The 23,368-nt window shown below is 29.7% G+C and overlaps 1 protein-coding gene across 4 annotated transcripts in view; it reads left to right on the top strand.

The window, feature by feature from the left end:
* Nucleotides 1-23,368, top strand: part of LOC142320561 (uncharacterized) — a 105,141-nt gene that overhangs the window by 54,779 nt on the left and 26,994 nt on the right. For 2 of the 4 annotated variants that reach the window (XM_075358482.1, XM_075358480.1), the window contains exons 6-11: nucleotides 4,440-4,686; nucleotides 6,235-6,503; nucleotides 7,531-7,658; nucleotides 8,446-8,816; nucleotides 15,832-16,181; nucleotides 18,834-18,972. In XM_075358482.1, the coding sequence (XP_075214597.1) occupies nucleotides 4,440-4,686; nucleotides 6,235-6,503; nucleotides 7,531-7,658; nucleotides 8,446-8,816; nucleotides 15,832-16,181; nucleotides 18,834-18,972 (1,504 nt within the window). The remainder of the gene's footprint in view (nucleotides 1-4,439; nucleotides 4,687-6,234; nucleotides 6,504-7,530; nucleotides 7,659-8,445; nucleotides 8,817-15,831; nucleotides 16,182-18,833; nucleotides 18,973-23,368) is intronic. The other 2 variants (XM_075358483.1, XM_075358481.1) reach the window with 2 other exon arrangements.

Here is a 23,368-nt window from a genome sequence, read left to right as displayed (position 1 = left end):
GGTTGAAACAGGTTAACTGGGCTGTCAGAATATTTTTGTTTATCTTATATTATGAACTTGCTACAGACCTTATAATGTAACCATTTCCTTATGATTTATTTGTAAAAGTTAATTAAAACATTTATTAGTCATAATTTTATGCGGTTGAAATAAAATTTCAACCTGTCTATTCACCTGTCTAAGAATATCAGGTGAATAATAGAAAAGAAATTAAATCCAATAAAAAAATATGATTGTATTTCTGTGTAAAGGTGTATGTGTTTAGAATTACAGCATATTAAGAGTATAATTATTTTTAAAATAAAATTAAAGATTAACGATCTGTATGGAATTTATAAAATTAAATGTAATAATTGTGATTAATTTATGTACGAAAAACAAATAGATCCTTTAAAACTAAACTTCTTGAAAATTAGAGAAATTATAAAAATAATAAATTAGGTTTATATAATACGGTAGACCATTTAATAAACAATATACATTCTGTTTCTGATACAGGTGATTACAAATGATTCATCAGATTTTAAAAATTATCTGTATTTAAAAAAGTAATAACATAAAATTATGAATGATACATAAAAATAAACAAAAACTGTCCAAGTTTCAGTCATACTTTGATAAATGTTTGATATGGCCTTCATTCATCACACGATACACATCTATGTGGTAGTCCAGTTCAGCCCATACACGCATTAACATATTCCTATTGATGGACAGCTGTAATGCGTTCCTGTAACTCAACCAAAGTTATTTGGTGTGGTGGCAAGTAAACACAGTCTTTAACATACTCTCCAAAGAAAAAATCACAAACAGTGAGATCAGGAGATCTAGGAGGCCATTTTAAGAGTGCTAAGTTATCATCTGCACATTGCCCGATCCAGTGGTGTGGGAGCTCCTTGTTCAGGAAGGCTTGTACTTCAGCATGCATGAAGTGTGCTTCGTATTCTATCTTGTTTGAATAAAAAATTATTGGAGTCGTCTTTCAATGGAGGAAACAACCACAACTACATCATGTCGAGGTATGAAATACTTGTCATTATTCTCTGAGAAGAAAACAGTCTCCTTTGTTTTAGAATTTGCACCAAAAACATTAAGTTTTGGGAAATTACATTCACGTTCTACAAAATTAGGTTGTTCAGTACCCCTTATCCTGATGTTATGGCTATTTACCTTTCCATTCAAGTGAAATGTCGCCTTGTTACTAAACACCAGACGATTTGCAAAATCATTAGCTTCCTGCATGTCATTACAACATTTTTTATCGTTCGTTAAGGTCATTTGGTTATAAGTTTTGTAATAACTTTATATGGTATGGTTTCAGTCATAATTGAGTTCGCAAAATCTTCCAGACAGCTGACTGCAGAATATCGAGTTCATTACTAGCGTGTCAAGTTGACTTCTTTGGGCTACGATTGAAACTCACCCTGACTTTCTTTACTGTTTCATCTGAAATGTTTGGGCGTCCAGTGCTTTTACCTTTGCACAAACAACTAGTACCTTTAAACTATCAATATAATCTTAGAATGCTTTGGTAGCCTGGTGGTTCTGTGTCAAACCATCTCCAGAATAAACACTACACGGTAACAACAGATAAACAATGGAAGACACAAAATGCTTTCTGTTGCATGGATGCTATTTTAAAAACTGAGCTTTTACTGCTACCTGTCAGCAACCACTTTAAACCTAGCCTGAAACTTGGACAGTTTCTGTTTATTTTCATGTAATTTTACGTGTGCTACTTTGTAAGTAAAAATTTTTTAAATCTGAGGAATTAGGACATACAATTTAGTAGTAAGAAGATGGTGAAATTTTATTAACACCTTATTCAGAAATATATATTGTACGATAGAAAAAAAATTTATAATGCTGATAAGAAAACATTTTAACAATAGAATAGTATTTTCTCTTCTCGTGTACTAAATAATTTTTTTTCATGTCATAATCATGACAATTACATTAATCTTTTTAAATCTTGAAGTTTACCATTTTTTTTTACTGGCTTCAAATGTCAACTTAAATGTGGCTGTCATTTAATTATTTTATAATGATGTTATTAAACATCAGTAATTATGTACGCAGCACTAGTTAATGGAGTAAAATATTGAATGAATTTTGTAATGGCTAGCTTGCCTTATACAGAACTTCTACAAATATGTTGTTATTAAATGGAAAATTAAGGTAAAATGCTTCACAAAATATCCTATAGTACTTATTAACAAACGGATTTAATAATTTAGTCAATATTTTTCTTGCCACTGAATTTCTTTACACTGATAAGTGTAAATAAATTTTTACATTTATCAGTGTAATTTATTTTCTTATATTTTACACTTATCTTACTATTTAAAAAATTAAAACTAATTCAAAATGATAAACAGAAATTTTGGTGTTTCTATGAATAATATTTTTGTGATTTTACACATCTGGATTTCGTTCTATTGTCTGGTCAGATTTTTATCATTTCAAGCTGTTCCCAGAAAGATCTTTTACCTTGTTTATTACTTAGAATGTAAATATGTTCATTTTGAGAATGTTAAAATAATCATATAATTTTATTTAAAATAATTGAAGCTCATTGAGTAATTTTAAATGTAATGTGAACATCTGTTTCTATAAACTATGTGGTAAAAATATAAATTTCTTGAACACTTAATTCTGCTTGTGGTAATTCAATAAAACATTCAAAATTTTAGCTTCTCAAAATAGCTAAATGTTTTGCCGAGTCATAATTCAGTTAACTGGTTTGATGCTATTATCTATCCTTTTCGTTTTTGTGTTAACCTAAACATATTTATTACAGCTAAATCTCAGTTTTCAAATTATTTATTTCATTATTCTAATTTTTGTCTTTCTTTACAGTTTTCAACTTCTACATGTCCCATCACCAAATTAACTAAATCTGAATGTTTTAAAACATGACCGACTAATCTCTACAGATTTTCCTACAAATTTATTTTCCCTTTTGTTTGTCATCTTAAAACTTGTTTGTTATGAACTGTATTTACTCACCTAATTTTCAGGATTCTCCTTTTATTTCAAAGGTCTTTAATTCATTTCCTTTCAGTTTTTGTTGTTGTCTGTGTTTCACTTCCATAGTACTTCACTTCTGTGATACCTCTTCTTAGAAGTATTTAAAAAAATTTCTTTCTAATTTTTAGGTTTATATTTGATGATAGTAAATTATTTTTCTTCATGAATTTCTTGTGCCAGTCTGTTTTCAGTGTCTGTATTACATTGTTCATCACTTGTAATTTTACTACTTAAGTAACAAATTCTCTCACTCAATGTATACTGTGTTCCCCTATCTTAATATTTAATTTCTTCTCATCTTTCTTTTCTCTTAAATCACTTCCTTGTCTTATTCTTATTATTTTCAAACTGAAGTTTCTCCTAGTAAGATTCCATGCCATTCAATATTTTTTAATTCATCCTTATTTTCTGTCAAATAAACAAGTCATTAACAAAATTTATAAGATTTAAAATTTTTTCATGTAGTTATTCAGCTCTCAAACATTTTCTTTATTTTCTCTTTCATGTACAAGTTCATGAAAAGCAATGGGAACAATTCAGCCTTGCCTCACTCTGAATCTTCATCTTGTTTGCCTTTCTCATCTTCTATTTTTTTAATTGCCATGTGATTCTTGAATTGATTTTAAAAATGATATTTAGATTTTATTTTTTAGAAATATTTACTTTTAGAGCTTCTTTCAGTGAGCTCATTTAATGTTATATCTTGCATAAAATTGCTATCTTACCCATAATACTGTTGCAATGATTGTAATAATTTTCACTGTGTGTAAATGTATCTATGAATGTTAGATCTATTTATGAATGGCATTCTAGCTGTTTGACCAAAAAATCTGAGAATAGCTTACATAGAAAAATAGGTGTGACGGTTGACTTATTTAGCCAACACAGGCTAACTGATATTTTTACGTGAATTATTTTATAAAAATTGTTTACTTTCCTCATATCTTATTCATTTTTCTTGCCTTGTTCTTTCTCATAAATTATTTTAAATTTATTTATTAATTTGTAAAGAGAAAAACATTTTACTCAGTAATTATGATGAAATTAAAATAAGATTCTGATGAACATTACCTGTATAATAAGAAATAAAAATATTGATTGGTTGAATTTTTGCTCAGACAGCATTACAACTTGAGAAGAGTATTTGGTTGAAAATTTGACCTGAAGTGAGAGAGTTAAGAATGGATTATATGATCATCTAATCAGCCATTCTAATTTAGGTAGATTTTTATTTTTTTTTATAAATTAGGTTATAATTTAGTTTTTTGTTAAATTTGCTTTTTCTTTTTATTGACTGTAGGAGGAAAAGAGTTTTTCTTTTAATTTCTCTCCAAGGAAAAGATTTCATATTTTTTTTTTTTTTTTTTTGCATACTTATATCATAGTATTAGGTTATAATAATATAACAGTATAATGTGCAGTATACAACATGCCAAGGCAATCGAACTGTGCAACAGAATACCCAGCCGATGCAGTTTTCACCATGGCAGTTTGGAGCATCTCTACCACAGGGTATAGCTTGGGCGACTCCTCAGCCTCCTGCATTGCTTACTACGCAGAATCCAATATTCATTAGAGGGACGACGCAGACTGAGGGTACTGCTCCACCCATGTTTATACAAAGTCCACCTCCTCAGACCATTCACACTCAACATCGTAAGTTTAATTTTTATATTAATATCTCTGTTATTTTGCATCTTTTAAAAATCTAGTTTTGGGTGATTTTGAAGTCACTCTTTTAATTCATAAAAAAATGACCTTACCATCCAGTTTTTATTGTAGTAGACATTTTTTTAAAGTTGTGAAAGAAAAACTTATCAGGTGTGGAATGTATCAACTCTTAAGTTGTCCTGCTGTTGGTTTACTAGTCCATGATTGCTTAAAGAATTGTATTTGTAAACTGGAATAAAACTGTAGGATTACAATTCAGGGAAGATTAAAGTAAACTTGTTAATGAGGTTCCTTACATCGTAGGAGCTGAAAATTAATTTTTTACTGTAGCAGATTTTTCTTTGTTCTTGATAAAGCTGATTTGACTCCAATATTGATGATGGAAAGGAAGGATTGGCCTTATTTTACTGAAATTTTTCAATGTTAAATTATTTAAACTTGTAGAGTGTCACAAATGAACAAAATAACTATTTTAATTGTTTGTGAGCATTTAGCAGTTATATTTTTTTTCAGCCAGCTCTGTCACAGTTTACACATTTGAGTCTTAATGGCACTGCCTTCGAGAGTATGGTTTTGTAATGTTAAGAAATGATAACAAAATCATAGTTCAGTATTTTACTTTGCTAATTGTTTTAATACTACTTTTACACTGTATTTTCATTTTGTAAAAAATAATTGTAGTCTGTTTTCATTTTTAACATAATAAAAATTATTACCGTTTTGACCATTGTGTTGGTTGAAAAGAATTCGACAATTACCCTAATAGCAGCATGTGTGATTTAAGGTTGATTTATTCATACACTGCTATTAAGATTCACTATTACCATTCATATATATATATATATATATATATATGAATGGTATATATATATATATATATATTTAAATTCTATTTTTGGGTTTTTATGTTCTGTGTTGTGCATGAATGCTTTTTTTCAGTTATGCTTTTTTTATTCTTACACTAATGATTTGGTTTTTGGCATGTGTATATTCCATCTGAGATTTGTAATTCCATTACAGTGATGATTTCTAAACAAACAATTTTTAAAGAATCCTATTTTTATTAATTCTAAACACTACTACATTAATTAACACCTACATTAACACTACTACTACATTAAGTTTAAAGAAATTACTGTGTGGCTCAATGGTTCTAAATTTAATTTTCTTTTTGCTGGCCTCCGTGGCCCGAGTGGTAGCGTCTCGGTCTTTCACCCGGAGGTCCCGGGTTCGAATCCCGGTCAGGCATGGCATTTTTCACACACGCTATAAAAATCATTCATCTCATCCTCTGTACAGTAATGCTTAACTGCGGCCCCGGAGGATAAACAAAAAAAAAAAAAAGAAAAAAAGTTTAATTTTTTACGTTGAGGTTAGTAACGGTTTTTAATACTTGCATATTTTGTAAATGAATTATTTGGTTGTGCGAGGATTAATTTTTATTTAAATAAAAATTAAAAGTATGTATTAATATTTAACATTTAACTGCTTAGTGTCAATAAAAAATTTAAAAAAAATATTTGTACGTTACAGCTCAAGGAATAACACAGAGTACACTTCCAAACTTGACACAGATAGCTGTAAGTGGTGGTGCCAATGCTGCTGTTGTTGGAACAAAACCAGCTCGAACAGTTGCCGAAAACATCCAGCCCAAGAGCAGCACTGCTACTGCAAGACCGCTTTCCAATATTTTGCCATCCGTTCCTGGCCAGCAGGCCATCAGACCAGCAAGTTCTGTCTCAACTCAAACAGGAGTGGCTCAACATTTGTCTCAAGCTCAACTTCAAAATCAGAAAGCACAGGTATGTTAAGAAAACTCAATATCAGAATTTTAGATCATCTAAAGAGTTAATTTAATTTTTTTAAGTATGTTAAAAAAATTAGAACTATTTGTATTATATTTTGTCCTGCAAGGATGTCATGCTCAAAACTCTTTCTACTTTAAAAAAAGTTATTGTTATTCAACATTTCATAGTAAATGTTATAATCAATTGTCATGTGTGTTTCCTTATTAAAATTATTTTTATCTAACTATAAACAGCATAATAATCATAAAAGTTATAGAATTATATTTGTCAGATAACAAGATTGGAATATTAAAAAAAAATACACAACATCCAGGATTAGTTGAGTTGGTTGTAGAAGGAAATTGTAGAGAGTAAAAACTTTAAAGGTAGGAAAATATGGGGTTTATTTTTCTTATAATTAAGTTTTTAGTATGTAAGAGTATGTTGAGTTAAAATAATTTTCTACCGAAAGAAATTAAGGAGTGTAAAAACTAGCCAAGTGACTGATGACACAGAATAAAAATATTATTTGAAAAAGTAATGTGAGGGCAAAAGTTCTGTTTAAAAAGTACACAAGATTAACATATTAAAATTCAAAAGAAAGATTTGATTATGTTGGTACTCTTTTTTTGTGAATATTGTAAATATTACTATGTTTTAGCGTGTTAAGGTTAAAGACCTTTTCAAAATTGCAGATATCTTCAATTAAAAATTTAGGAGAGAACCATAAATATTTCATTTTTAAAATAAATATATAGTTAAATTGTATCACTTAGGACAGAGGTGAGCACTTTCAATCCTGCCTAAATTTACAGAAATTAATATGTTTCTATATACTTTATACTTTCTAATAGTGACAAAGATACATGATCCAGACTTGAGTTGGATAAATAGCATCTCTGTGCTCAGAATGTGTTACATGATATCTGTGATATGTTATCTTGTTTGCTTATTTCTGTAACATTCTTACTAAATGGTTTCAAACTTTTAAATTAATAGAATTAATATAAACATTAAAATAATTATTTTGGTTATTTTACAGGCAAAAATGAGACCAAAACCACCTGTGGCAAGACATTTAACCATTGGACCTGGACAGAAGGCAGATGCAGCTAATCAAACAAAACCTCAAAGCATAAGTCCACAACAGCATCTTGCTGCAAATAACAAGTGAGTAATTTTGTTCATTTATTTAAAAAATATTTTTTGTTACATATTTGTAGTCATACAATTAAAAATAAACCGTACACAAATGCGTATTAATGTGCAGAGTATATTGGACAGTTATCACTTTTTGTGTCATTACTTTTAACATTATTATTATTTTTCAAATTTTATTTGCACTGGTTGAATTATTATTTGAAGGTTAAATGCATATGTTTGAGCATTTGGGTTTCCTTTATAACTGGCAGAGCCATCTGGCAAACTAACTGTTTGGTGAACTAAACTTATTTATTTTATACTGGTTGTAACTCTCATGAAAATAGATGTCTATAGAATTTTTCATGCTTGATGTCTTTAAATAATGTTTCATCATTTCTAATTTAATAATATATATATTTTTCTCTTTTTTTCAAAAACACTATCTTTTTATGTTTTATATTATATATACACGTGTATATATATATATATATATATATATATATATATATATATATATACACATATTTAAGACATATATATACATAATATATATGTAGACATACATATATATTATATATGTAATATATAATATATATGTAGACATACATATATATAAGACATATTTTCTTAATGTCACTTCCTGATTTTTTCAAATCATCTGTTAACTTTAATGCTTTGATTATTACGATCCGTTATTTGTATTTGTTTATTGATGTTATTTAAGAGGTATTAAATCATCCATGTGGCTAATTCTGAGTTCTGCTTGTAATTTCTATTGTTATAATTAATTTATTTTTCTTTTTGTTTACTTTAGAATGATTCTTACTAGTGTAGGAACACTGCAAGTTTCAGCAGAAAAGCTTCAACAGCAGCAGCAGCAGTTTCAGCATCAACAGCAAAAAGCTGCTCAACAACAGTTGGTTAATGCTGCTATACAACAACAAATTAACCTTCAGCAACAACAACAGCAGCAACAGCAACAGCAGCAACAACAGCAACAGCAGCAGCAGCAACAGCAACAGCAACAACAACAACAGCAGCAACAGCAACAGCAGCAACAACAACAGCAACAGCAACAACAACAGCAACAGCAACAACAACAGCAGCAACAACAGCAACCACAACAGCAATTAGGCTTACAAGCTCAGCAACAAATATTACAACCAAAACCACCTCCTCTTTTGGGTAAGAATCTTTCTTGTTGTGTTTATTATAATCTTACTTATTATTAATTTTTATTTGAAGTTGGGTTAGATTATATATGTGAATGAGTCCAAACTTTCTGTAAATCCAGAGGATAAATTCATAAGTTTCAGTTACTGAACATTGTTGCTGGTATACTGGGTGTTTTACTGTTTTATAATATCTTCAATGCATCTGAAAGAAGAAGCTGTGCAAGAAGAAAGTGACTGAAAATTTGAAAGCATGCAGATAAATGAAGAAAAATATGGTATTGTTTCTGTCTAAATGAATTTAATTGATAAGGAGAATACCATTTTTCATTTGAATGTGTGTATTTTGAACATAATATGGTGAAGGGATGAAAATTTACTTAACTAATGAAAATAATGTATTAGTGTTAGCACTGTATCACTGACAAAGTAATACTGGTAATATGGATCCTGCATGGTTGTAACTGACACTATTTAGAATTTCAGAGAATGAATAACTGACGAAGTGTGGATTTTAAGGGAATTAAGTATGGATTCAATAATAAATATTTTATAGGTTTGAGAATAGACTAAAATGAAGGATTATCAAATAAATTATAAATAAGAAGATTGGTAATTAGTAATAGGAGGTGGACTTGAAGAAGTTAATTGGTGAGAACTGAGGATTTACAACGCACACTTAATAAAACATATCTAATGGTAAAATTTGGCATTTTTGTTATATTTTATATCATTCAGCTCCTAGTGTATCCTTATCTTAAGAAAATTCCTATTTGTATGGAATAGACAATATTTTTGATTTTGCTGTAATTACAAAGACAATGGATTATTGTTAATTTAATGTTTTTTGGTGGTATCATATTTTGTATTTTAATCATGTTTGGATTGCAAAATATGGATCAGAGGTTACTGGCATTTGTGGCACATCAGATTTGCAAAAAGTACGATTTTCAGTCAAATTGAAAAACATTTTGAATACTTTAATGCAGGAATCAAATAATATTACATTTTAATTCATATTAAACTTAAAAAAAAAAAAATAAAAAAGTTCCCTCAGCATTGGTTTTGTTTGTAGGTTGTACTTTTCTCAATTTTATGTAAACAAATTTTTTTTTGTGGCAAATACAGGTTTATCACAAAGTTCTTCTGGGACTTTCATAACCTATTCAACTTGTGGAAATAATGGAAAAAGTTCATATAAACATAAATGTATGTACTAAAATGCTTCATTTGCGAGTTACAGCTAGTGGAAGATTTCAGTAACCCCAGTTAAATGAAGTCATACTGAAAGTTTTAGGATGTTAATTAAGGGGAAGAATTACATTTCTTATGGGTTTTGAAATAAATAATTAAATAAAATATGTCCCAGAACCAAATCTGCAGTAGTTAGTGAGAATCTGGAGTGAAAACCAATAAATTGGGGTAAAAAACCCTATTTTTTTATGTTTGACGTACAATAACTTTTTTAAATGAGTAATAAACATATAAAACTTTTAAACAAAACTTGTAGAGAATTTAATTCACAACAAAATGGTGTAAGATAAGTTGAATAAAATAAAGAAAAGTTAGAGAAATTTAAATTTTATTTAGAAATAGTACATTACTATCAGAATAGTACTTATTTAATGTAAACAAAAACCAGATTCTTTTTTGGTGATGTGAACAATTTGTAAAAACAAAATTTGCTGTTGAAAATTGCTATTAATAAATTTAAAAATATCTGGAAATTACAGAACAATAGTAAAACAGAAATAAATAAGTATTATTTAGATAATAATAATTTTTTTATTAGTGACAGAAATACAATAAATTATTTGCAAAATTATTATTTCAAAGTTGGCAATAAAATAACAACTGCTAATCAACTATGCGCAATACTGTATCAGTGTTTAAATCATTCTGTAAGGTACATTATGTATATTGGGTACTGTGAACTCTGCTGTCATTAGCAAAGTTTTTCTGTGAATTTTAGTTTGAATGTGATTGGTTTACCACTAAAGTAATGTCATATTTATTTACAGTAAAGGAATATGCTGATATTGTATTCATTTTGGGTGTGTGTACTGGTAATGCTATAGATGCTGCAGTAGAATATGAAATATGTTTTTTTTGAATCGCAGGATTCCAGATCCCAAAACAATTAGGATTGTGAAATAAATTTTTTCACAATCTTTGGAAAACATTTATGCTTATATTGTGGAAAATATTTGAACCAGCTACAAACAATCTGTCTAACATGATGCTGTTATTAATGAAATTACTATTTATAGAGTTCAGCACAGTCCAGACATCAGTACATGATGTCTTTCTAAGTGGAGTGCAGTTTTGCATTCAATGGTTTGGAGGACACTTAAACAAAACAACTTTTATCCTTATCATAAACAGCCAGTTCAATATCTACACCCAGGAGACGGTCCGCTTCGCTTGGAGTTCTGCAACTGGTGGAATACAAATCAACATCTCTATAAATATGTTTTTTTACCAACGAAACAGATCTCATTCAAGATGGAATCAACAACTTATGCAATGAATGTACATGAGCAGAAGTCAATGAAATGGTGGAAAGCAATTTTCAACACCGATTTGGTATCAAAATATGTGCAACCTTCTTCACAATCAGTTGTTTGGACCATTCATATTACTTGGCCACTTAAATGTTGAGGTCTACTTGCACTTTCTTCAAGAATAATTGCTGCAGCTTTGAAGGTGTACAAATTATACTTTCAGCATGATCGTGTGCCTCCCCGCTTCTCTTCTGCTATTTTCACTCATTTAATTCATTTCTCTGAGAAATGGATGGGTAGTAGGGGTTAACATTACCGGCCACCAAGATCACCTGATTTTGGCCACCTTTAGATTTTTGCAGTTGGGGATGTATGAAAAATATTGTATACAAAACAAACGTGTATTCTTATGAGGATTTAATTGCCCGCATTGTGGATGTCGCTGAGCAACTTAAGGACAGCCCTGAAGAACTAAAAAGGGCAACAAAAGTACTACAGAAGCGTGCCAAGAAATGTGTTGAAAATGGCAGGCTAATTTGAACATTTATTATAAACTGGTACATATAATATACTTTAATCTAATATACTGTTTCTAGATAAAATTTGAATTTTTCTAAATTTTCTTTGTTTTATTCAACTTATCTTACACCATTTTGTTCAGAATTAAATTCTCTACAAATTCTGTTTCAAAGTTTTATATGTTTATTACTCATTTAAGAAAGTTATTGTACGTCAAACATAAAAAAACAGGGTTTTATTCAGCAATTTATTGGTTTTCACCAAAAATTTCTCAAAAACTTCTGCAGATATGGTTGTGGGACCTATTTTATTAAATTTTTCAGGATAAAACCCACAACAGGTCACTAATTCTGGCCCTTAATTAATGTCCTACAAATTTCAGTATGATCTCATTTCACTAGAGTAGCTGAAACCCAAGCAAAATCTTTCACTAGCTGTTACTTGCAAATGAAGCATTTTAGGATGTATGTTTATATAAACTCTTTCTATTATTTTTATGAGTAGAATAGGTTATGATAGTCCTGGAAAACATTTATGATATTCTCTGTATATAAAAAAAATGTACAAAAAAATGTACTCGCTGTTTGCTAGTCCATATCTCATGACAAATTTGACTTGATGCAACAATTTTTGGCACTGAGAGAGGGTTATGGTATGTGTTTGAAATGACCACCATTAGCTTCTATACAATGCCCATGGTGTTGAACTGCACACTAAACTACAGCTGTTAGTGTATCTGGTGTAATGGCAATACATGATTCTATGATTTTTTCATGTAGCTCGTCGATTGTTGCTGGTTTTTGTTGATGGCCCCCCAAAGGTAGAAGCCTAGAGGTGTCAAATCAGGAGACCGAAGTAGATACTCAACAGCATCTTTCAGCCCACCCATCGTCGAAGTAAAGTTTTATTGAGATACAACCTGACATCTCAATGACAGTGAGGCGGGGCTCTGTCTTGTTACATGTAAAATGTTCGTCACTATACAGGTTTTGGATGGCAGGCAAAATCCTTGTCTGAAGCACATCAAATATGCCTCATCAGTTACAGTACCCTCAAAGAAAAAGGGACCAATCAAACCACACACAGATAGACCACACCACACAGCAAACCCTGGTAGATTTACTGCCCTGTCCACATGAGCGTGAGGATTTTGAGGAGCTCAGTAGACACAATTGTGGCGTTCACAGTACTGTTAAGCATCAATTGCACCTTGTCAGTCCACTCAAACTTCCCTGCAAATTCCTTATCCTCGCCAACCATATGTTGAAACCATTCATAGTACTCCATCCTTTGAACTGGGGCATCCTCATTCATCGTATGTAGCAGTCTTGGAATGTACACTTCCACTTTGCACTCTTCAGAATGCTTCTTACTTGACCGGCTCACCCCACGTTCACTGCTCCTCGGTTCACTGATTTTTGCGGTGATCTTTCCTTGTGCACATCTTTAACAGTTCTGTCGGCTTCAAATTCTCATACTTCCAGTACCACTTCAGTACAGCCTTGTGCTCAACAAACGATAAGTGATCTCAACCATTGTTGCTACTCAACTTTCTGCGGCACTGGGTAATATGACTGGCTCATTCCAACACCAACCACCTGCGAATGAGCTGGCATAAGGTGCCAGCTCTGCCTACCATGAGAAATTTAATACCTTGCACTACATTACATATTAGATTAGTGAGTGTAAGTCTTTTGTTTAGACATTATTTAATTACAAACAGTGAGTAGATCTTTTTGGATCCCTCTTTATAATATTATATGAAATATAAACCACCAGAACACAATAATTAGTTATGTTAAACTTACCATATTAATTACCCATAATTTGGTTTTTGCACTATCCCGCAAATTCAATTGGTATTACATTTTATATTTATTACATTAAAACATATTCTTTTGATTGTTTGTCATTTTATTTGAAATTATATTTTATATTTTGAAATTTTTAATAATCATGATCATAATCATAGATTTTGCTGTCTAGTACTGGAATGATGTAATCTTTAACAAGTATATTTTTCTTAGTTTTAATATCATTGCCAACTAATAAATTGTATTTTTAATTAAATCATTATCATTTGAAGATGTGGGGCTCAGCATTTTACATTTTTGTTTATATTTATAAATGTAATATTTCTCAAGTATATTAATTTTTTTTAAGATTTGTACAAATCTCCAAAATCTCTAAATTAAATTATTTTTGCAATCTGTAGTACTATTTATTCTAATAGATGGATGGTTAGCTTCATTAGATAATAACTTCTAATAGCTTCTTTTTGGTTTTTGTATGCTGTTTAATGTTTTGTAAGTCTTCTTTTTTTTTTAATGATCTGTTGGTTTTACCAGTATAAATATTATTACACTTAGTTACATTTAATTTTGTCATATGTTCATTATCTATAGTTGGGTTTTAATATAACTAAAATATCATCTATATATCTCATCCACAATAATATTTGGTGTGTATTTAAAATGCCACGAAGTATTTTATTTAAAAAAATCTTGTATAAATATTTCATACTAATAGCAGATATATATTCGTAAGTCTTCTATTTATAATAACAATTATTCTACAGTTTAGACTAAATATTTGTTAAACTAGTGATTAATGCATTGGTGTATTCTGGGGTTTCATTTAATCTATTTTTTATTATTTTCTATTGTCTTATAATTGCTACATTAGGGTACATGTTAGTGATATAAGTTTTGTTATTAATTTTAATAAAATTTAATTTATTTGTTACTTTGTAACCATCTTTTATGTTATGTTTATTGGTTAGATTCATTTTTATTCTAAGTATTTTATCTATTATTTTAACCATGAAATATCAGGTGTTGTTTTAAAATTTGTTAAAATTCTTATAGAATTGTTTATTTTATGTAATTTTGGTAGTCCAGAGAGTTTTGGGGAGGGGGTGATTTTATATGGGGATATAATCTTGAATGGTAATTTGTTATCATAATTAAATATTGGTTTATATTTAGATATTAAGTCTTTACAATTCTTAAATAATTGTTCGTTGAGTCTTTTATTTTTTTAAAAATTATTTCCTTCATTGCAGTTATTGATAAGTTCCTTGCATTTAGTTATCCATAAGTTCTTTGTGGGTAATAATTGGTGTATTAGTTTTGTGTGATTTTAATAGTATTAAATCATATCATGAAGTTTATATATATATATGTGTGTGTAATAAACATGAGTTTCCAAAATATGGTAAAATATTTTCATATTTAACATGATAAATTTATACTTTTTTCTTTATGTTTGACAGTTTTGTTCAACACAATGTTTCCTTGAACACATTAATTGTAAAGGGGAAGTATGATTGCTCATTGAAGTTTCCTGAGGGAAAATTGATGTGTACTCATTTTTAAAGCTGTCATATTTTTGCTTAACCTTTACATTCATAAAAGAACCGAAGTGTATTTATGTGGCCAAACCACTTAAGTATTGGTACATGATATTACAATTACATATTTTATTAAAATAAATGAAGTATTTTTCATTTTAAGTGGCTTCTTTGTTAAAAAAAAATGAAGATAGTAAAACAGAAGTTTTCTGTAATGTATTCTTATAAATATTATTATACATTTATTTACACATGCAATTAATGCATTTAAAAGTCAATTAGTGATTCTGTTTAACTGGTTTTATTTTTTTATTTCGAGTTAGATCTTCTTTTGTTTTAGCAAAATATTTTGTTAGGCTTGTTAAGCTGAATATGACAGCAATTCTGTTAAAAAACAAAAAAAAAAAAAAACAATACAACAAAAACAAATATTTAGTTATGTATTTCTTAAGTTGTGTTCTTTTATTCAAGAACCATAACATTTTTTGTGGTGCTTAGAAAAAATAGTGTAGGTTGTAATTATAAAACTTAAATTAGCTAAAACAAATAGTTGCTACTGTAAAATAGTTTTAACATTTTAGAATTTTTCAAGGTTTAGATCATCGGTTGTCAGTTGTGTTTATTAAAAAAATAAGGTGATTTTGTGATTGAAGGGATGCCAGTGGCAGCACTACAACAACCCCAGCAACAAGGTAGTCCACAGCCACAACCTCAGCAATCCCAACAATTAGTTCAGGTGTCTCAGCAACAGCAGCAGGTACCTCAGCATCTTCAGCAAACCCAACAGATACAGCTGCAGGCAGCTCCAGCACCGCAACCTGCACCACAACAGCAGATAACACTGGTTGATCGACCAGTTATGCCTGTAGTCTCGATGCCAGCTATGACCTCTTGTTCAACTCCTACTCCCACCCCACCGCAGGTTGGTCCTGGATCTACAAGCACCATATCTGTTCCTGTACCTCCGCAGATACAGCCTATTTCTCCACAGATATCATCTCAGGTAAATATATTTTTCCATTGTATATTTTTTCTGTAATAATGCATTGCTGTATTCTATAAACTGTTTTGTCTTAAACTCTAGTGATTATTTTAGTGATGTAGAAAAATCTCTAATATTACCACAGGTATAACATTTTGTTTGTTTAAGAGAACAATAATTGCGTAGTAAATAACTGTTGGCTATTTTGTTTTTGTGAAATCTGATGTTAGGTTACATAATAAAATTTGAGTAAATGTATCTCAAGATACAAATGTGCCTGTATGTAAGTTACAATGTGTCTTGTGTAGCATAACTTTTTTTCTGCTGATGTTTTTATTAACTGATTTTACATTTTTTCTTATATCTGACTTATAAAGAATAATATAAAGAATAAAGTGGATGATAAGACTGATTTATGTTAAATCTATTCTACTTAATTTTTTTTCTACTACCTGTGCCGTAAAACTATGCTGTACCCTGTTATGATTTGAAGAAATGTTACGTTACCTTTATTTTAGTGGTATTTTAATTACCTTCATCTTTCAGCTTGAAATTTGTCAGTTATTCTTAGAATGTGCCCACTTGTCATTTACTTCATTTTCATATACGATGTCCTTTTCTATTCTTTGATTGTTTCTTCTGGTTAGTTTCTCTAAATGTAATAACTTATTTAAATCTTTTTTTTCTATTATATTGATAATTAACCCTTCTATTTCTATTTCATCTATCTGGCTTTTTTTCTTGAGACTAGAGTTTTTAAACACTTTGGCAGTGATACCAAAATTATGTAAGTTAATTTATATTGCTGCCCTGCTATCACCTCCTGCTTACAAGCTGCAGATGTATCCTTAGGTTTATTATTCATAGCTTTTCCACCTCCTTGCCATTGAAAGTTTTGTTTGATTTGGTGTCAATATCGTTGACTTATTTTCACCTGTAACCCCCAGGCATTTGCCTTATAAACGAGTTATACCATCCAGAGCCACTTGGACTCAGGTAGAGAGAAAAAAATTGTCCAGATCTTTTTAGCTATTTCTGTGATTATCTTACAAATTTATTTTGTGTCTGTGGCACATACAAACTTGTTCTCTTTTATCGTATAGATGGCTATAATATATTGTTACACGAGGTCTGTAAATAAAGTAATAAGACAAGTTTTTTTTGGCAGCCAAAGTGAAAACATAGTAAATTTACTAGTAAACATATGGTTATATGAACAGCTGATTAATATTATGTATTAATATTTTTAGTCTATTGTTGCCATTTTAGATGTAAACAAACTTTTTGTGAAACAAGTTTTAGTTGTGCGTTACTAAAATGAATGATACTATGAGCAACGTTGTGCAATCAAGTTTTGTGTTAAACTCGGGAATGCTACTGAAACTTTTCCAAAATTGAAAAGGGCATATGGAGATGACAATGAAGCCCAACCTCTTAGTTGATTTAAAGCATTTTCAGTTGACCGGGAATCAACTGTGGACGATCCATGCTCTGGAAGACCGTTAACATCAAAAAGTGATGACAATGTTGAACAAATCAGAGACTTGGTACGTTACAACCAGCGATTCACTATCAGAATGATTGCAGAACTATTGAATTTGAACCATACCACAGTTCATAAAATTTTGACAAACAAATTGGACGTGAAAAAAATTTGTGCAAAATTTGTCCCAAAAAATCTCATTGTTGAACAGAAAAACAGCAGGGGGAAGTGTGCTGCAATCTTCTAGGGTGAATTGAAACTAGTCCTGATTTTCTAAAAAAATGTTATTACTGGTGATGAATCTTGGATATTTGAGTACGACCCAGAAAAAAAACGCCAGAGCAAGGAGTAACACACTACAAATGCGTCCCAATCAGCAAAAATGAGCAAATCAAAAATCAAAACCATGCTAATTTTTCTCTTCGATAGTAATGGTATTGTCCATAAGGAGTTTTTTCCTACAGGACACTGTAAATCAATATGTTTAGTGAGAAATTCTTGAAAGACTGCGGAAAGGAGTTGCCCGTGTGAGACCAACCATCAAAGACAACTGGATGCTGCATCATAACAATGTACCTTGTCACACTCCAATCTCAATTAATGAGTTTTTGACAAAGAAAATCATCCCTGTAATTCCTCAACCACCTTACTCACCTGACTTGAGTCCCTGCGACTTTTTCCTGTTTCCGACTTTAAAAAAACACCTCAAAGGATACGATTTTGGAACAAAATATAATTTTTTAGTGAGAATATCTGAATTTGTGTGATGATTTTGATATCTGGCTAGTCTGATTATTGGTTAATTTGGGGTTGCTGTTCACTTGGAATAATTTTAAAGGAAAAACCAAGTTTTACTTGAAAAAAAATGAACTACTCTAATAAGAAAAATTTAATTTGCTTATTTGGTACTGAGTTATATATAATTAGTATATACCACTTGTAAATTGTTGCCTTTTAGAAATCATTATCAATTTACATAATAATTTTTTTGTTAAACGATCACTACCTTTCATTTGCAGGAAGTAGTTTATCTGCAGTTTATTTTTATTTAGTGCTTGAGTAATTGTATGGGAACTGGTTCAGTGTGTAGCATACATGATTTGCAAATTTTAAATTAAAACAACTTGTCACAAATACATTTAGCAATAATTCAGTATATTTAACTTTTGAACATGTTTATAAAATTACAGGTTGGTGTGGTTCCAGAGGCAATCAAAGATGAGTCTTTATCTACTTCTGAGGATAAAGTTAGTACAGGATCTAATATTTTGTCTGCTGAAGCCTTTCTACCTTTTCCTAAACCAGAACCACCAACTGCAACTGAAAATGGTAAATGTAGCTTGTAATGTTTTATTTATTAGTGTTTTGTGCATATACATGACTTAAGTGTTCTGGCAACACTATATATGTTTATATTGTAGAATTTAGATAATTGCAAACTCCATTCTGTAGTATTTGTTGTATTATTCTATTGTTTTCTTCTGAGTTTTTGTGGGTTAATTAATTATAAAATTACAGCAATAATTATAATTTTTTTCTTTTACCATAGAGGAAACTTGTATTTGTTTCTGTTTTCATATTTAAAAACCCAAACACTCTGCATGACAGACAAATAAAAATGTTTCTGTACTTTCAAGTTGTTTGGAATGTTGTCTAAAGTTTAGATAAAAAAAGCTTTTGGCAGATGTTCAAAACAATTGACCCTAAAAATGCTCTTCAAACTATTTCTGAATACAATGTTTCCAGTGGTTTTCATTTTTTTTTTATTGGGATTTTTGAACAATTATAATTTGCATGTAACCATATTAATGATTAGTAAATTAAAAAAAAAAGTAGTTGCATAGACTACTGTGGCCGTTATCCTCTAATTGTCAGTTGTGTGAAGGGAAACTTCATCCAATATTGTTTCATTAAATTAAGGATCAGTTATTGATAAATTTTCCCACCCTTCAGTTTTTCAGGATGCTACTCCCTGAAATGCTCAATGCACTTCAGATTGTAAAGTTTTAATAACCATTTGATACATAGTACCTATAGAATTTCATTACATTGTATCAAAGAAGTGTGTTTGTGCATGCACACACATAAACAAACTTCCTTAATACAGTTTTCAGTTGGATTTTCACATGTAAGCATGCATGCATGTGCGTGCACGTGTGTATGTTGTTACTGAAATTAATCTTTTTCATATTATTCATATTATTCCTCTGTAATTCTAAATTATATTTTAAATAATATTAATATAAACCACCTAGTGTAGAACATTGAGATAAGATATACCTTACCTTAATTCTACCAAGAAATTCTACTTTTGCGGGATCCCACATCCTCAGTCATGATTGAAATATTTAATTAAACTGCATATGAAAAAATAAATATAGTATTTGTAATACTCAGGAAGCAGGACTTTGCAAAAGAACTTTCATGGTAAAATTAAGGTAAGATCTGTCTTATCTCAATTTTTGTGCTAGATGGTTTATTTTAATAGAATTTAATTAATATATATACATTTATTTTAGTTTATAATATTACTGTTTAGTTTTGATTATGACCAACAAGGTTTTAGCGGCTGTTTATGTGTTTGGTTAATTTCTTGAAAAAAAAAAAGGTTGGTGGGAAAGAAAAATGTTTTTGGAACATACAGGTAGGTTATTAAATGATCTAAAATTAGAAGACGAAGAGGGGTTCAGAAATTTCACCAATAATTGACAATTTTGAAATATGAACTAAATTAAATTATCTGTGGTAGTAAGTATCATTTAGAAAAATACTTAGGAAACCTTTTCCATATCGATTGGATTGGTTGAGAGTACATTTTTTGAGCAACAGAAATTCGTATGAAATTGTAAAAACCCTTAATATATGCTCAAAATACCTAAACAAATAATCTCTAAATTAATTTTAGAGTAGGCAGAGTAACAAGAAATTATAACAAGCTAGTTACTTCACAAACCAGGTAAGATGGTTGATTATATATACGCAGTATCTTGATAACTTAACTTCATTAAAATGTTATATTTTGCTGTTTTCCATTGAAATGGGGAAATAAGATAGTTGATATTCTTTCCATCAATTTTTTTTATAAATATTGGTTTTATATAATGTTTTTATACAGATAAAATATTATTTGTAGCAGTTTTTGTATTCTTTATCAAAGTGTAAGTAATCTTGAGAAGTGTAATTTAATTTTTAACTAGGATTTTGCAAACATCTAGTGTGTAATTAATTGGGGAAAAAAAAAAAAAAATTTAAGTTGGAGTAGTTTTTGGTTTGATAATTTTGGGTGTACCTTAGTATAAGAATTACAAAACATTTTTAGAAGAGTATTCTTGAATTCAATATATTTTTTATCTTGCCTCTGTATGTTAGCATTATTCCATTTTGTCACAGGAAAATGTTCTTAAAAATTTAAGTATGTTTACAGAGAAATAATTCTGACTTCTGTAGTGTTTTGGAATGCACTTAGAGATTAAGTTTTTGAATTATTATAAATACATAATTGTATAACATTAAACAAAGTTAGTCGTACATTATTACGATACCTAGTTAATATGTTGTGAGAGGAAAAGTCCATAAGGTCATGTTCATAATGGGGATAATGTTCAACATTCTGTCATAATGTACCAGCACCATTCTAACATTTCTAGATTGTTTTCTGATTCATGTCCTATTTTTCTGATAAGATTTGGAGTTTGTAATTTAGTCTCCTGTGCTGCCAGCATGTAACCTGCTCAATTTTAGTATGGTTGCAAGGAGGATTGGATGAACTATAATGTGTTTTAAAGCTTAATTGTTTAAGCAAATTTATTTCAGTTGTTATACAAAATAACAATTGAAAATAATAAAATCTGGATAATCATTAATGATGATTGGCAATCAAGATGTGTGCTATCATCAGGAAAGATTTTAGGCCAACTGTTGATGAGATGAAAGAAGTATGAACTTTTAAAATCTTCTTTTCCATGATTCTGACTAAAAAACTATACTTTTATTTCATTATACCATGTTTGCCAAAAATGCATTGTTTGTTGGAAACTTTTGCATCGGTGGAGTGATAACAAACATTTTTAAAAAATATTTGTCACAGGTAATGTCATGGTATAGAGTTATAATATGGAAAACTCATAATAGTATGGTAGAGGTGGGAAAATCATCATCTCAACCAAAAAGCATTGGCACACCTAAAAATTATTCCTCAAACATGAAGATCATGTGGATGCCTTCATTTTCATCAAAAGTTCAACAACTTTCCTCTTTTGACTGTGTTACAATCAGATGTGGTAAAATAAGAAGAACAACTTTAGAATATTTATTATAACGTAGAACTTTCTTGATTAAATAAAGAAATTTGCCTGGTCTAATGGTTAATTCATTATTGCAAATCAGTTGTGTAACGAATAATTTCCAAAGTCGACGGTTCTAAGGTTCAAATCCTAGTAAAGCTTGTTGCTTTTATATGGATTTGAATACTAGATAGTGAATACCATTGTAGTTTGGTGGTTGGGGTTCAATTAACCACACGTTTCAGGAATGGTTGGTCTGAGTCTGTACAAGACTACACCTCATTTACATGTCATACATACCATCCTCATCTCATTAGGCCATGGGAGGGTTACTTATTGTTCATTAGTTGAACAGATTGCATTGTACTCATTGGGAACAAAGGTTAAACCAGATAATGAAATGTTAAAATTAGATGAATATAAAGATAAAGGCTTATTAAACTGATTTTCATCACACTATAGAAAGAAGAAAACTAAGAAACTACATAGATTGAAAAGATTTAATCAGTTGACATTTACGAGACTAAAAGAAAGTATATAAAAAAATCATTTAAAAAAAGAAAAGATAAAAGTTATAAAGTTTATAAACCCATCAAAAAGAGTAAACTAGTTATAATAATTACTAATTATGTTTAAAATAAAAGTTAAAGTAAAATTTATATTAAAAGCAAATAAAACAGAATTAACTTTTAAATTCATTACAAAAAATTAAAGTAAACTTAAATATAACATAATGCGAAAGTTTATTTGTTTATTTACAACAGTATCATGATAGAACCAACCAACTGATTACTTTCAAATTTTCAGGATACGTTTGTGTGATGCCAGGGAGAGTTGGAGGGTTTTAAGCCATAGATCGACGCTCTAGCCTCCTTGGAGATGAAGTTATGAACAAAGATATTCATAAAAGAAAATAAAGATTAATCCTTTTATTTCATTATTATGTTTCTGTTACCATGGCAAACAGAAATATAATAAATTAAAGGATTAATTTGTTTTCTTTAATGAATATCTTTGAAATATTTAAAATTTTCTTAACCATGAGATAACGAATGCATCGTACTAAGTGTCAAGCAAGCGAAGCAAGCTCTGACCAGCTAATAAGTAAAAAAAGTCATTAAAAGAAAAATTTTGAAGAGATCAGAAAAAGGTTTTTGAAGATAAAAACCCAAGTAAAACTTCACTATAAGTTCAGAATATCCAAGTAGGAACAAGATAGTTTATAAAAAAAAAAAAACCAAGAAAAATGTGCAAAAACAAATGAGATTAATAATGCAAGGCGTTTCATAATGTTCTTAGGAGTTACAAAAATTCAGTACAAAAAAAGTATTTCACTTACCTAAATGAAAGTTGTACGAGGTGATGCAGGGACTCAAACAGTTTTTGTTAAAATCTATACATGTTCAATATGTGCTCCTCTGGTGACATGGCATACATCAACA

This window comes from Lycorma delicatula, chromosome 2 (assembly GCF_047948215.1).
Source record: "Lycorma delicatula isolate Av1 chromosome 2, ASM4794821v1, whole genome shotgun sequence".
In the NCBI taxonomy this organism is placed as follows: Eukaryota; Metazoa; Arthropoda; class Insecta; order Hemiptera; family Fulgoridae; genus Lycorma; species Lycorma delicatula.
The sequence above is the reverse complement of the archived record's forward strand: the minus strand, read 5'-3'. Positions and strand labels throughout refer to the sequence as shown.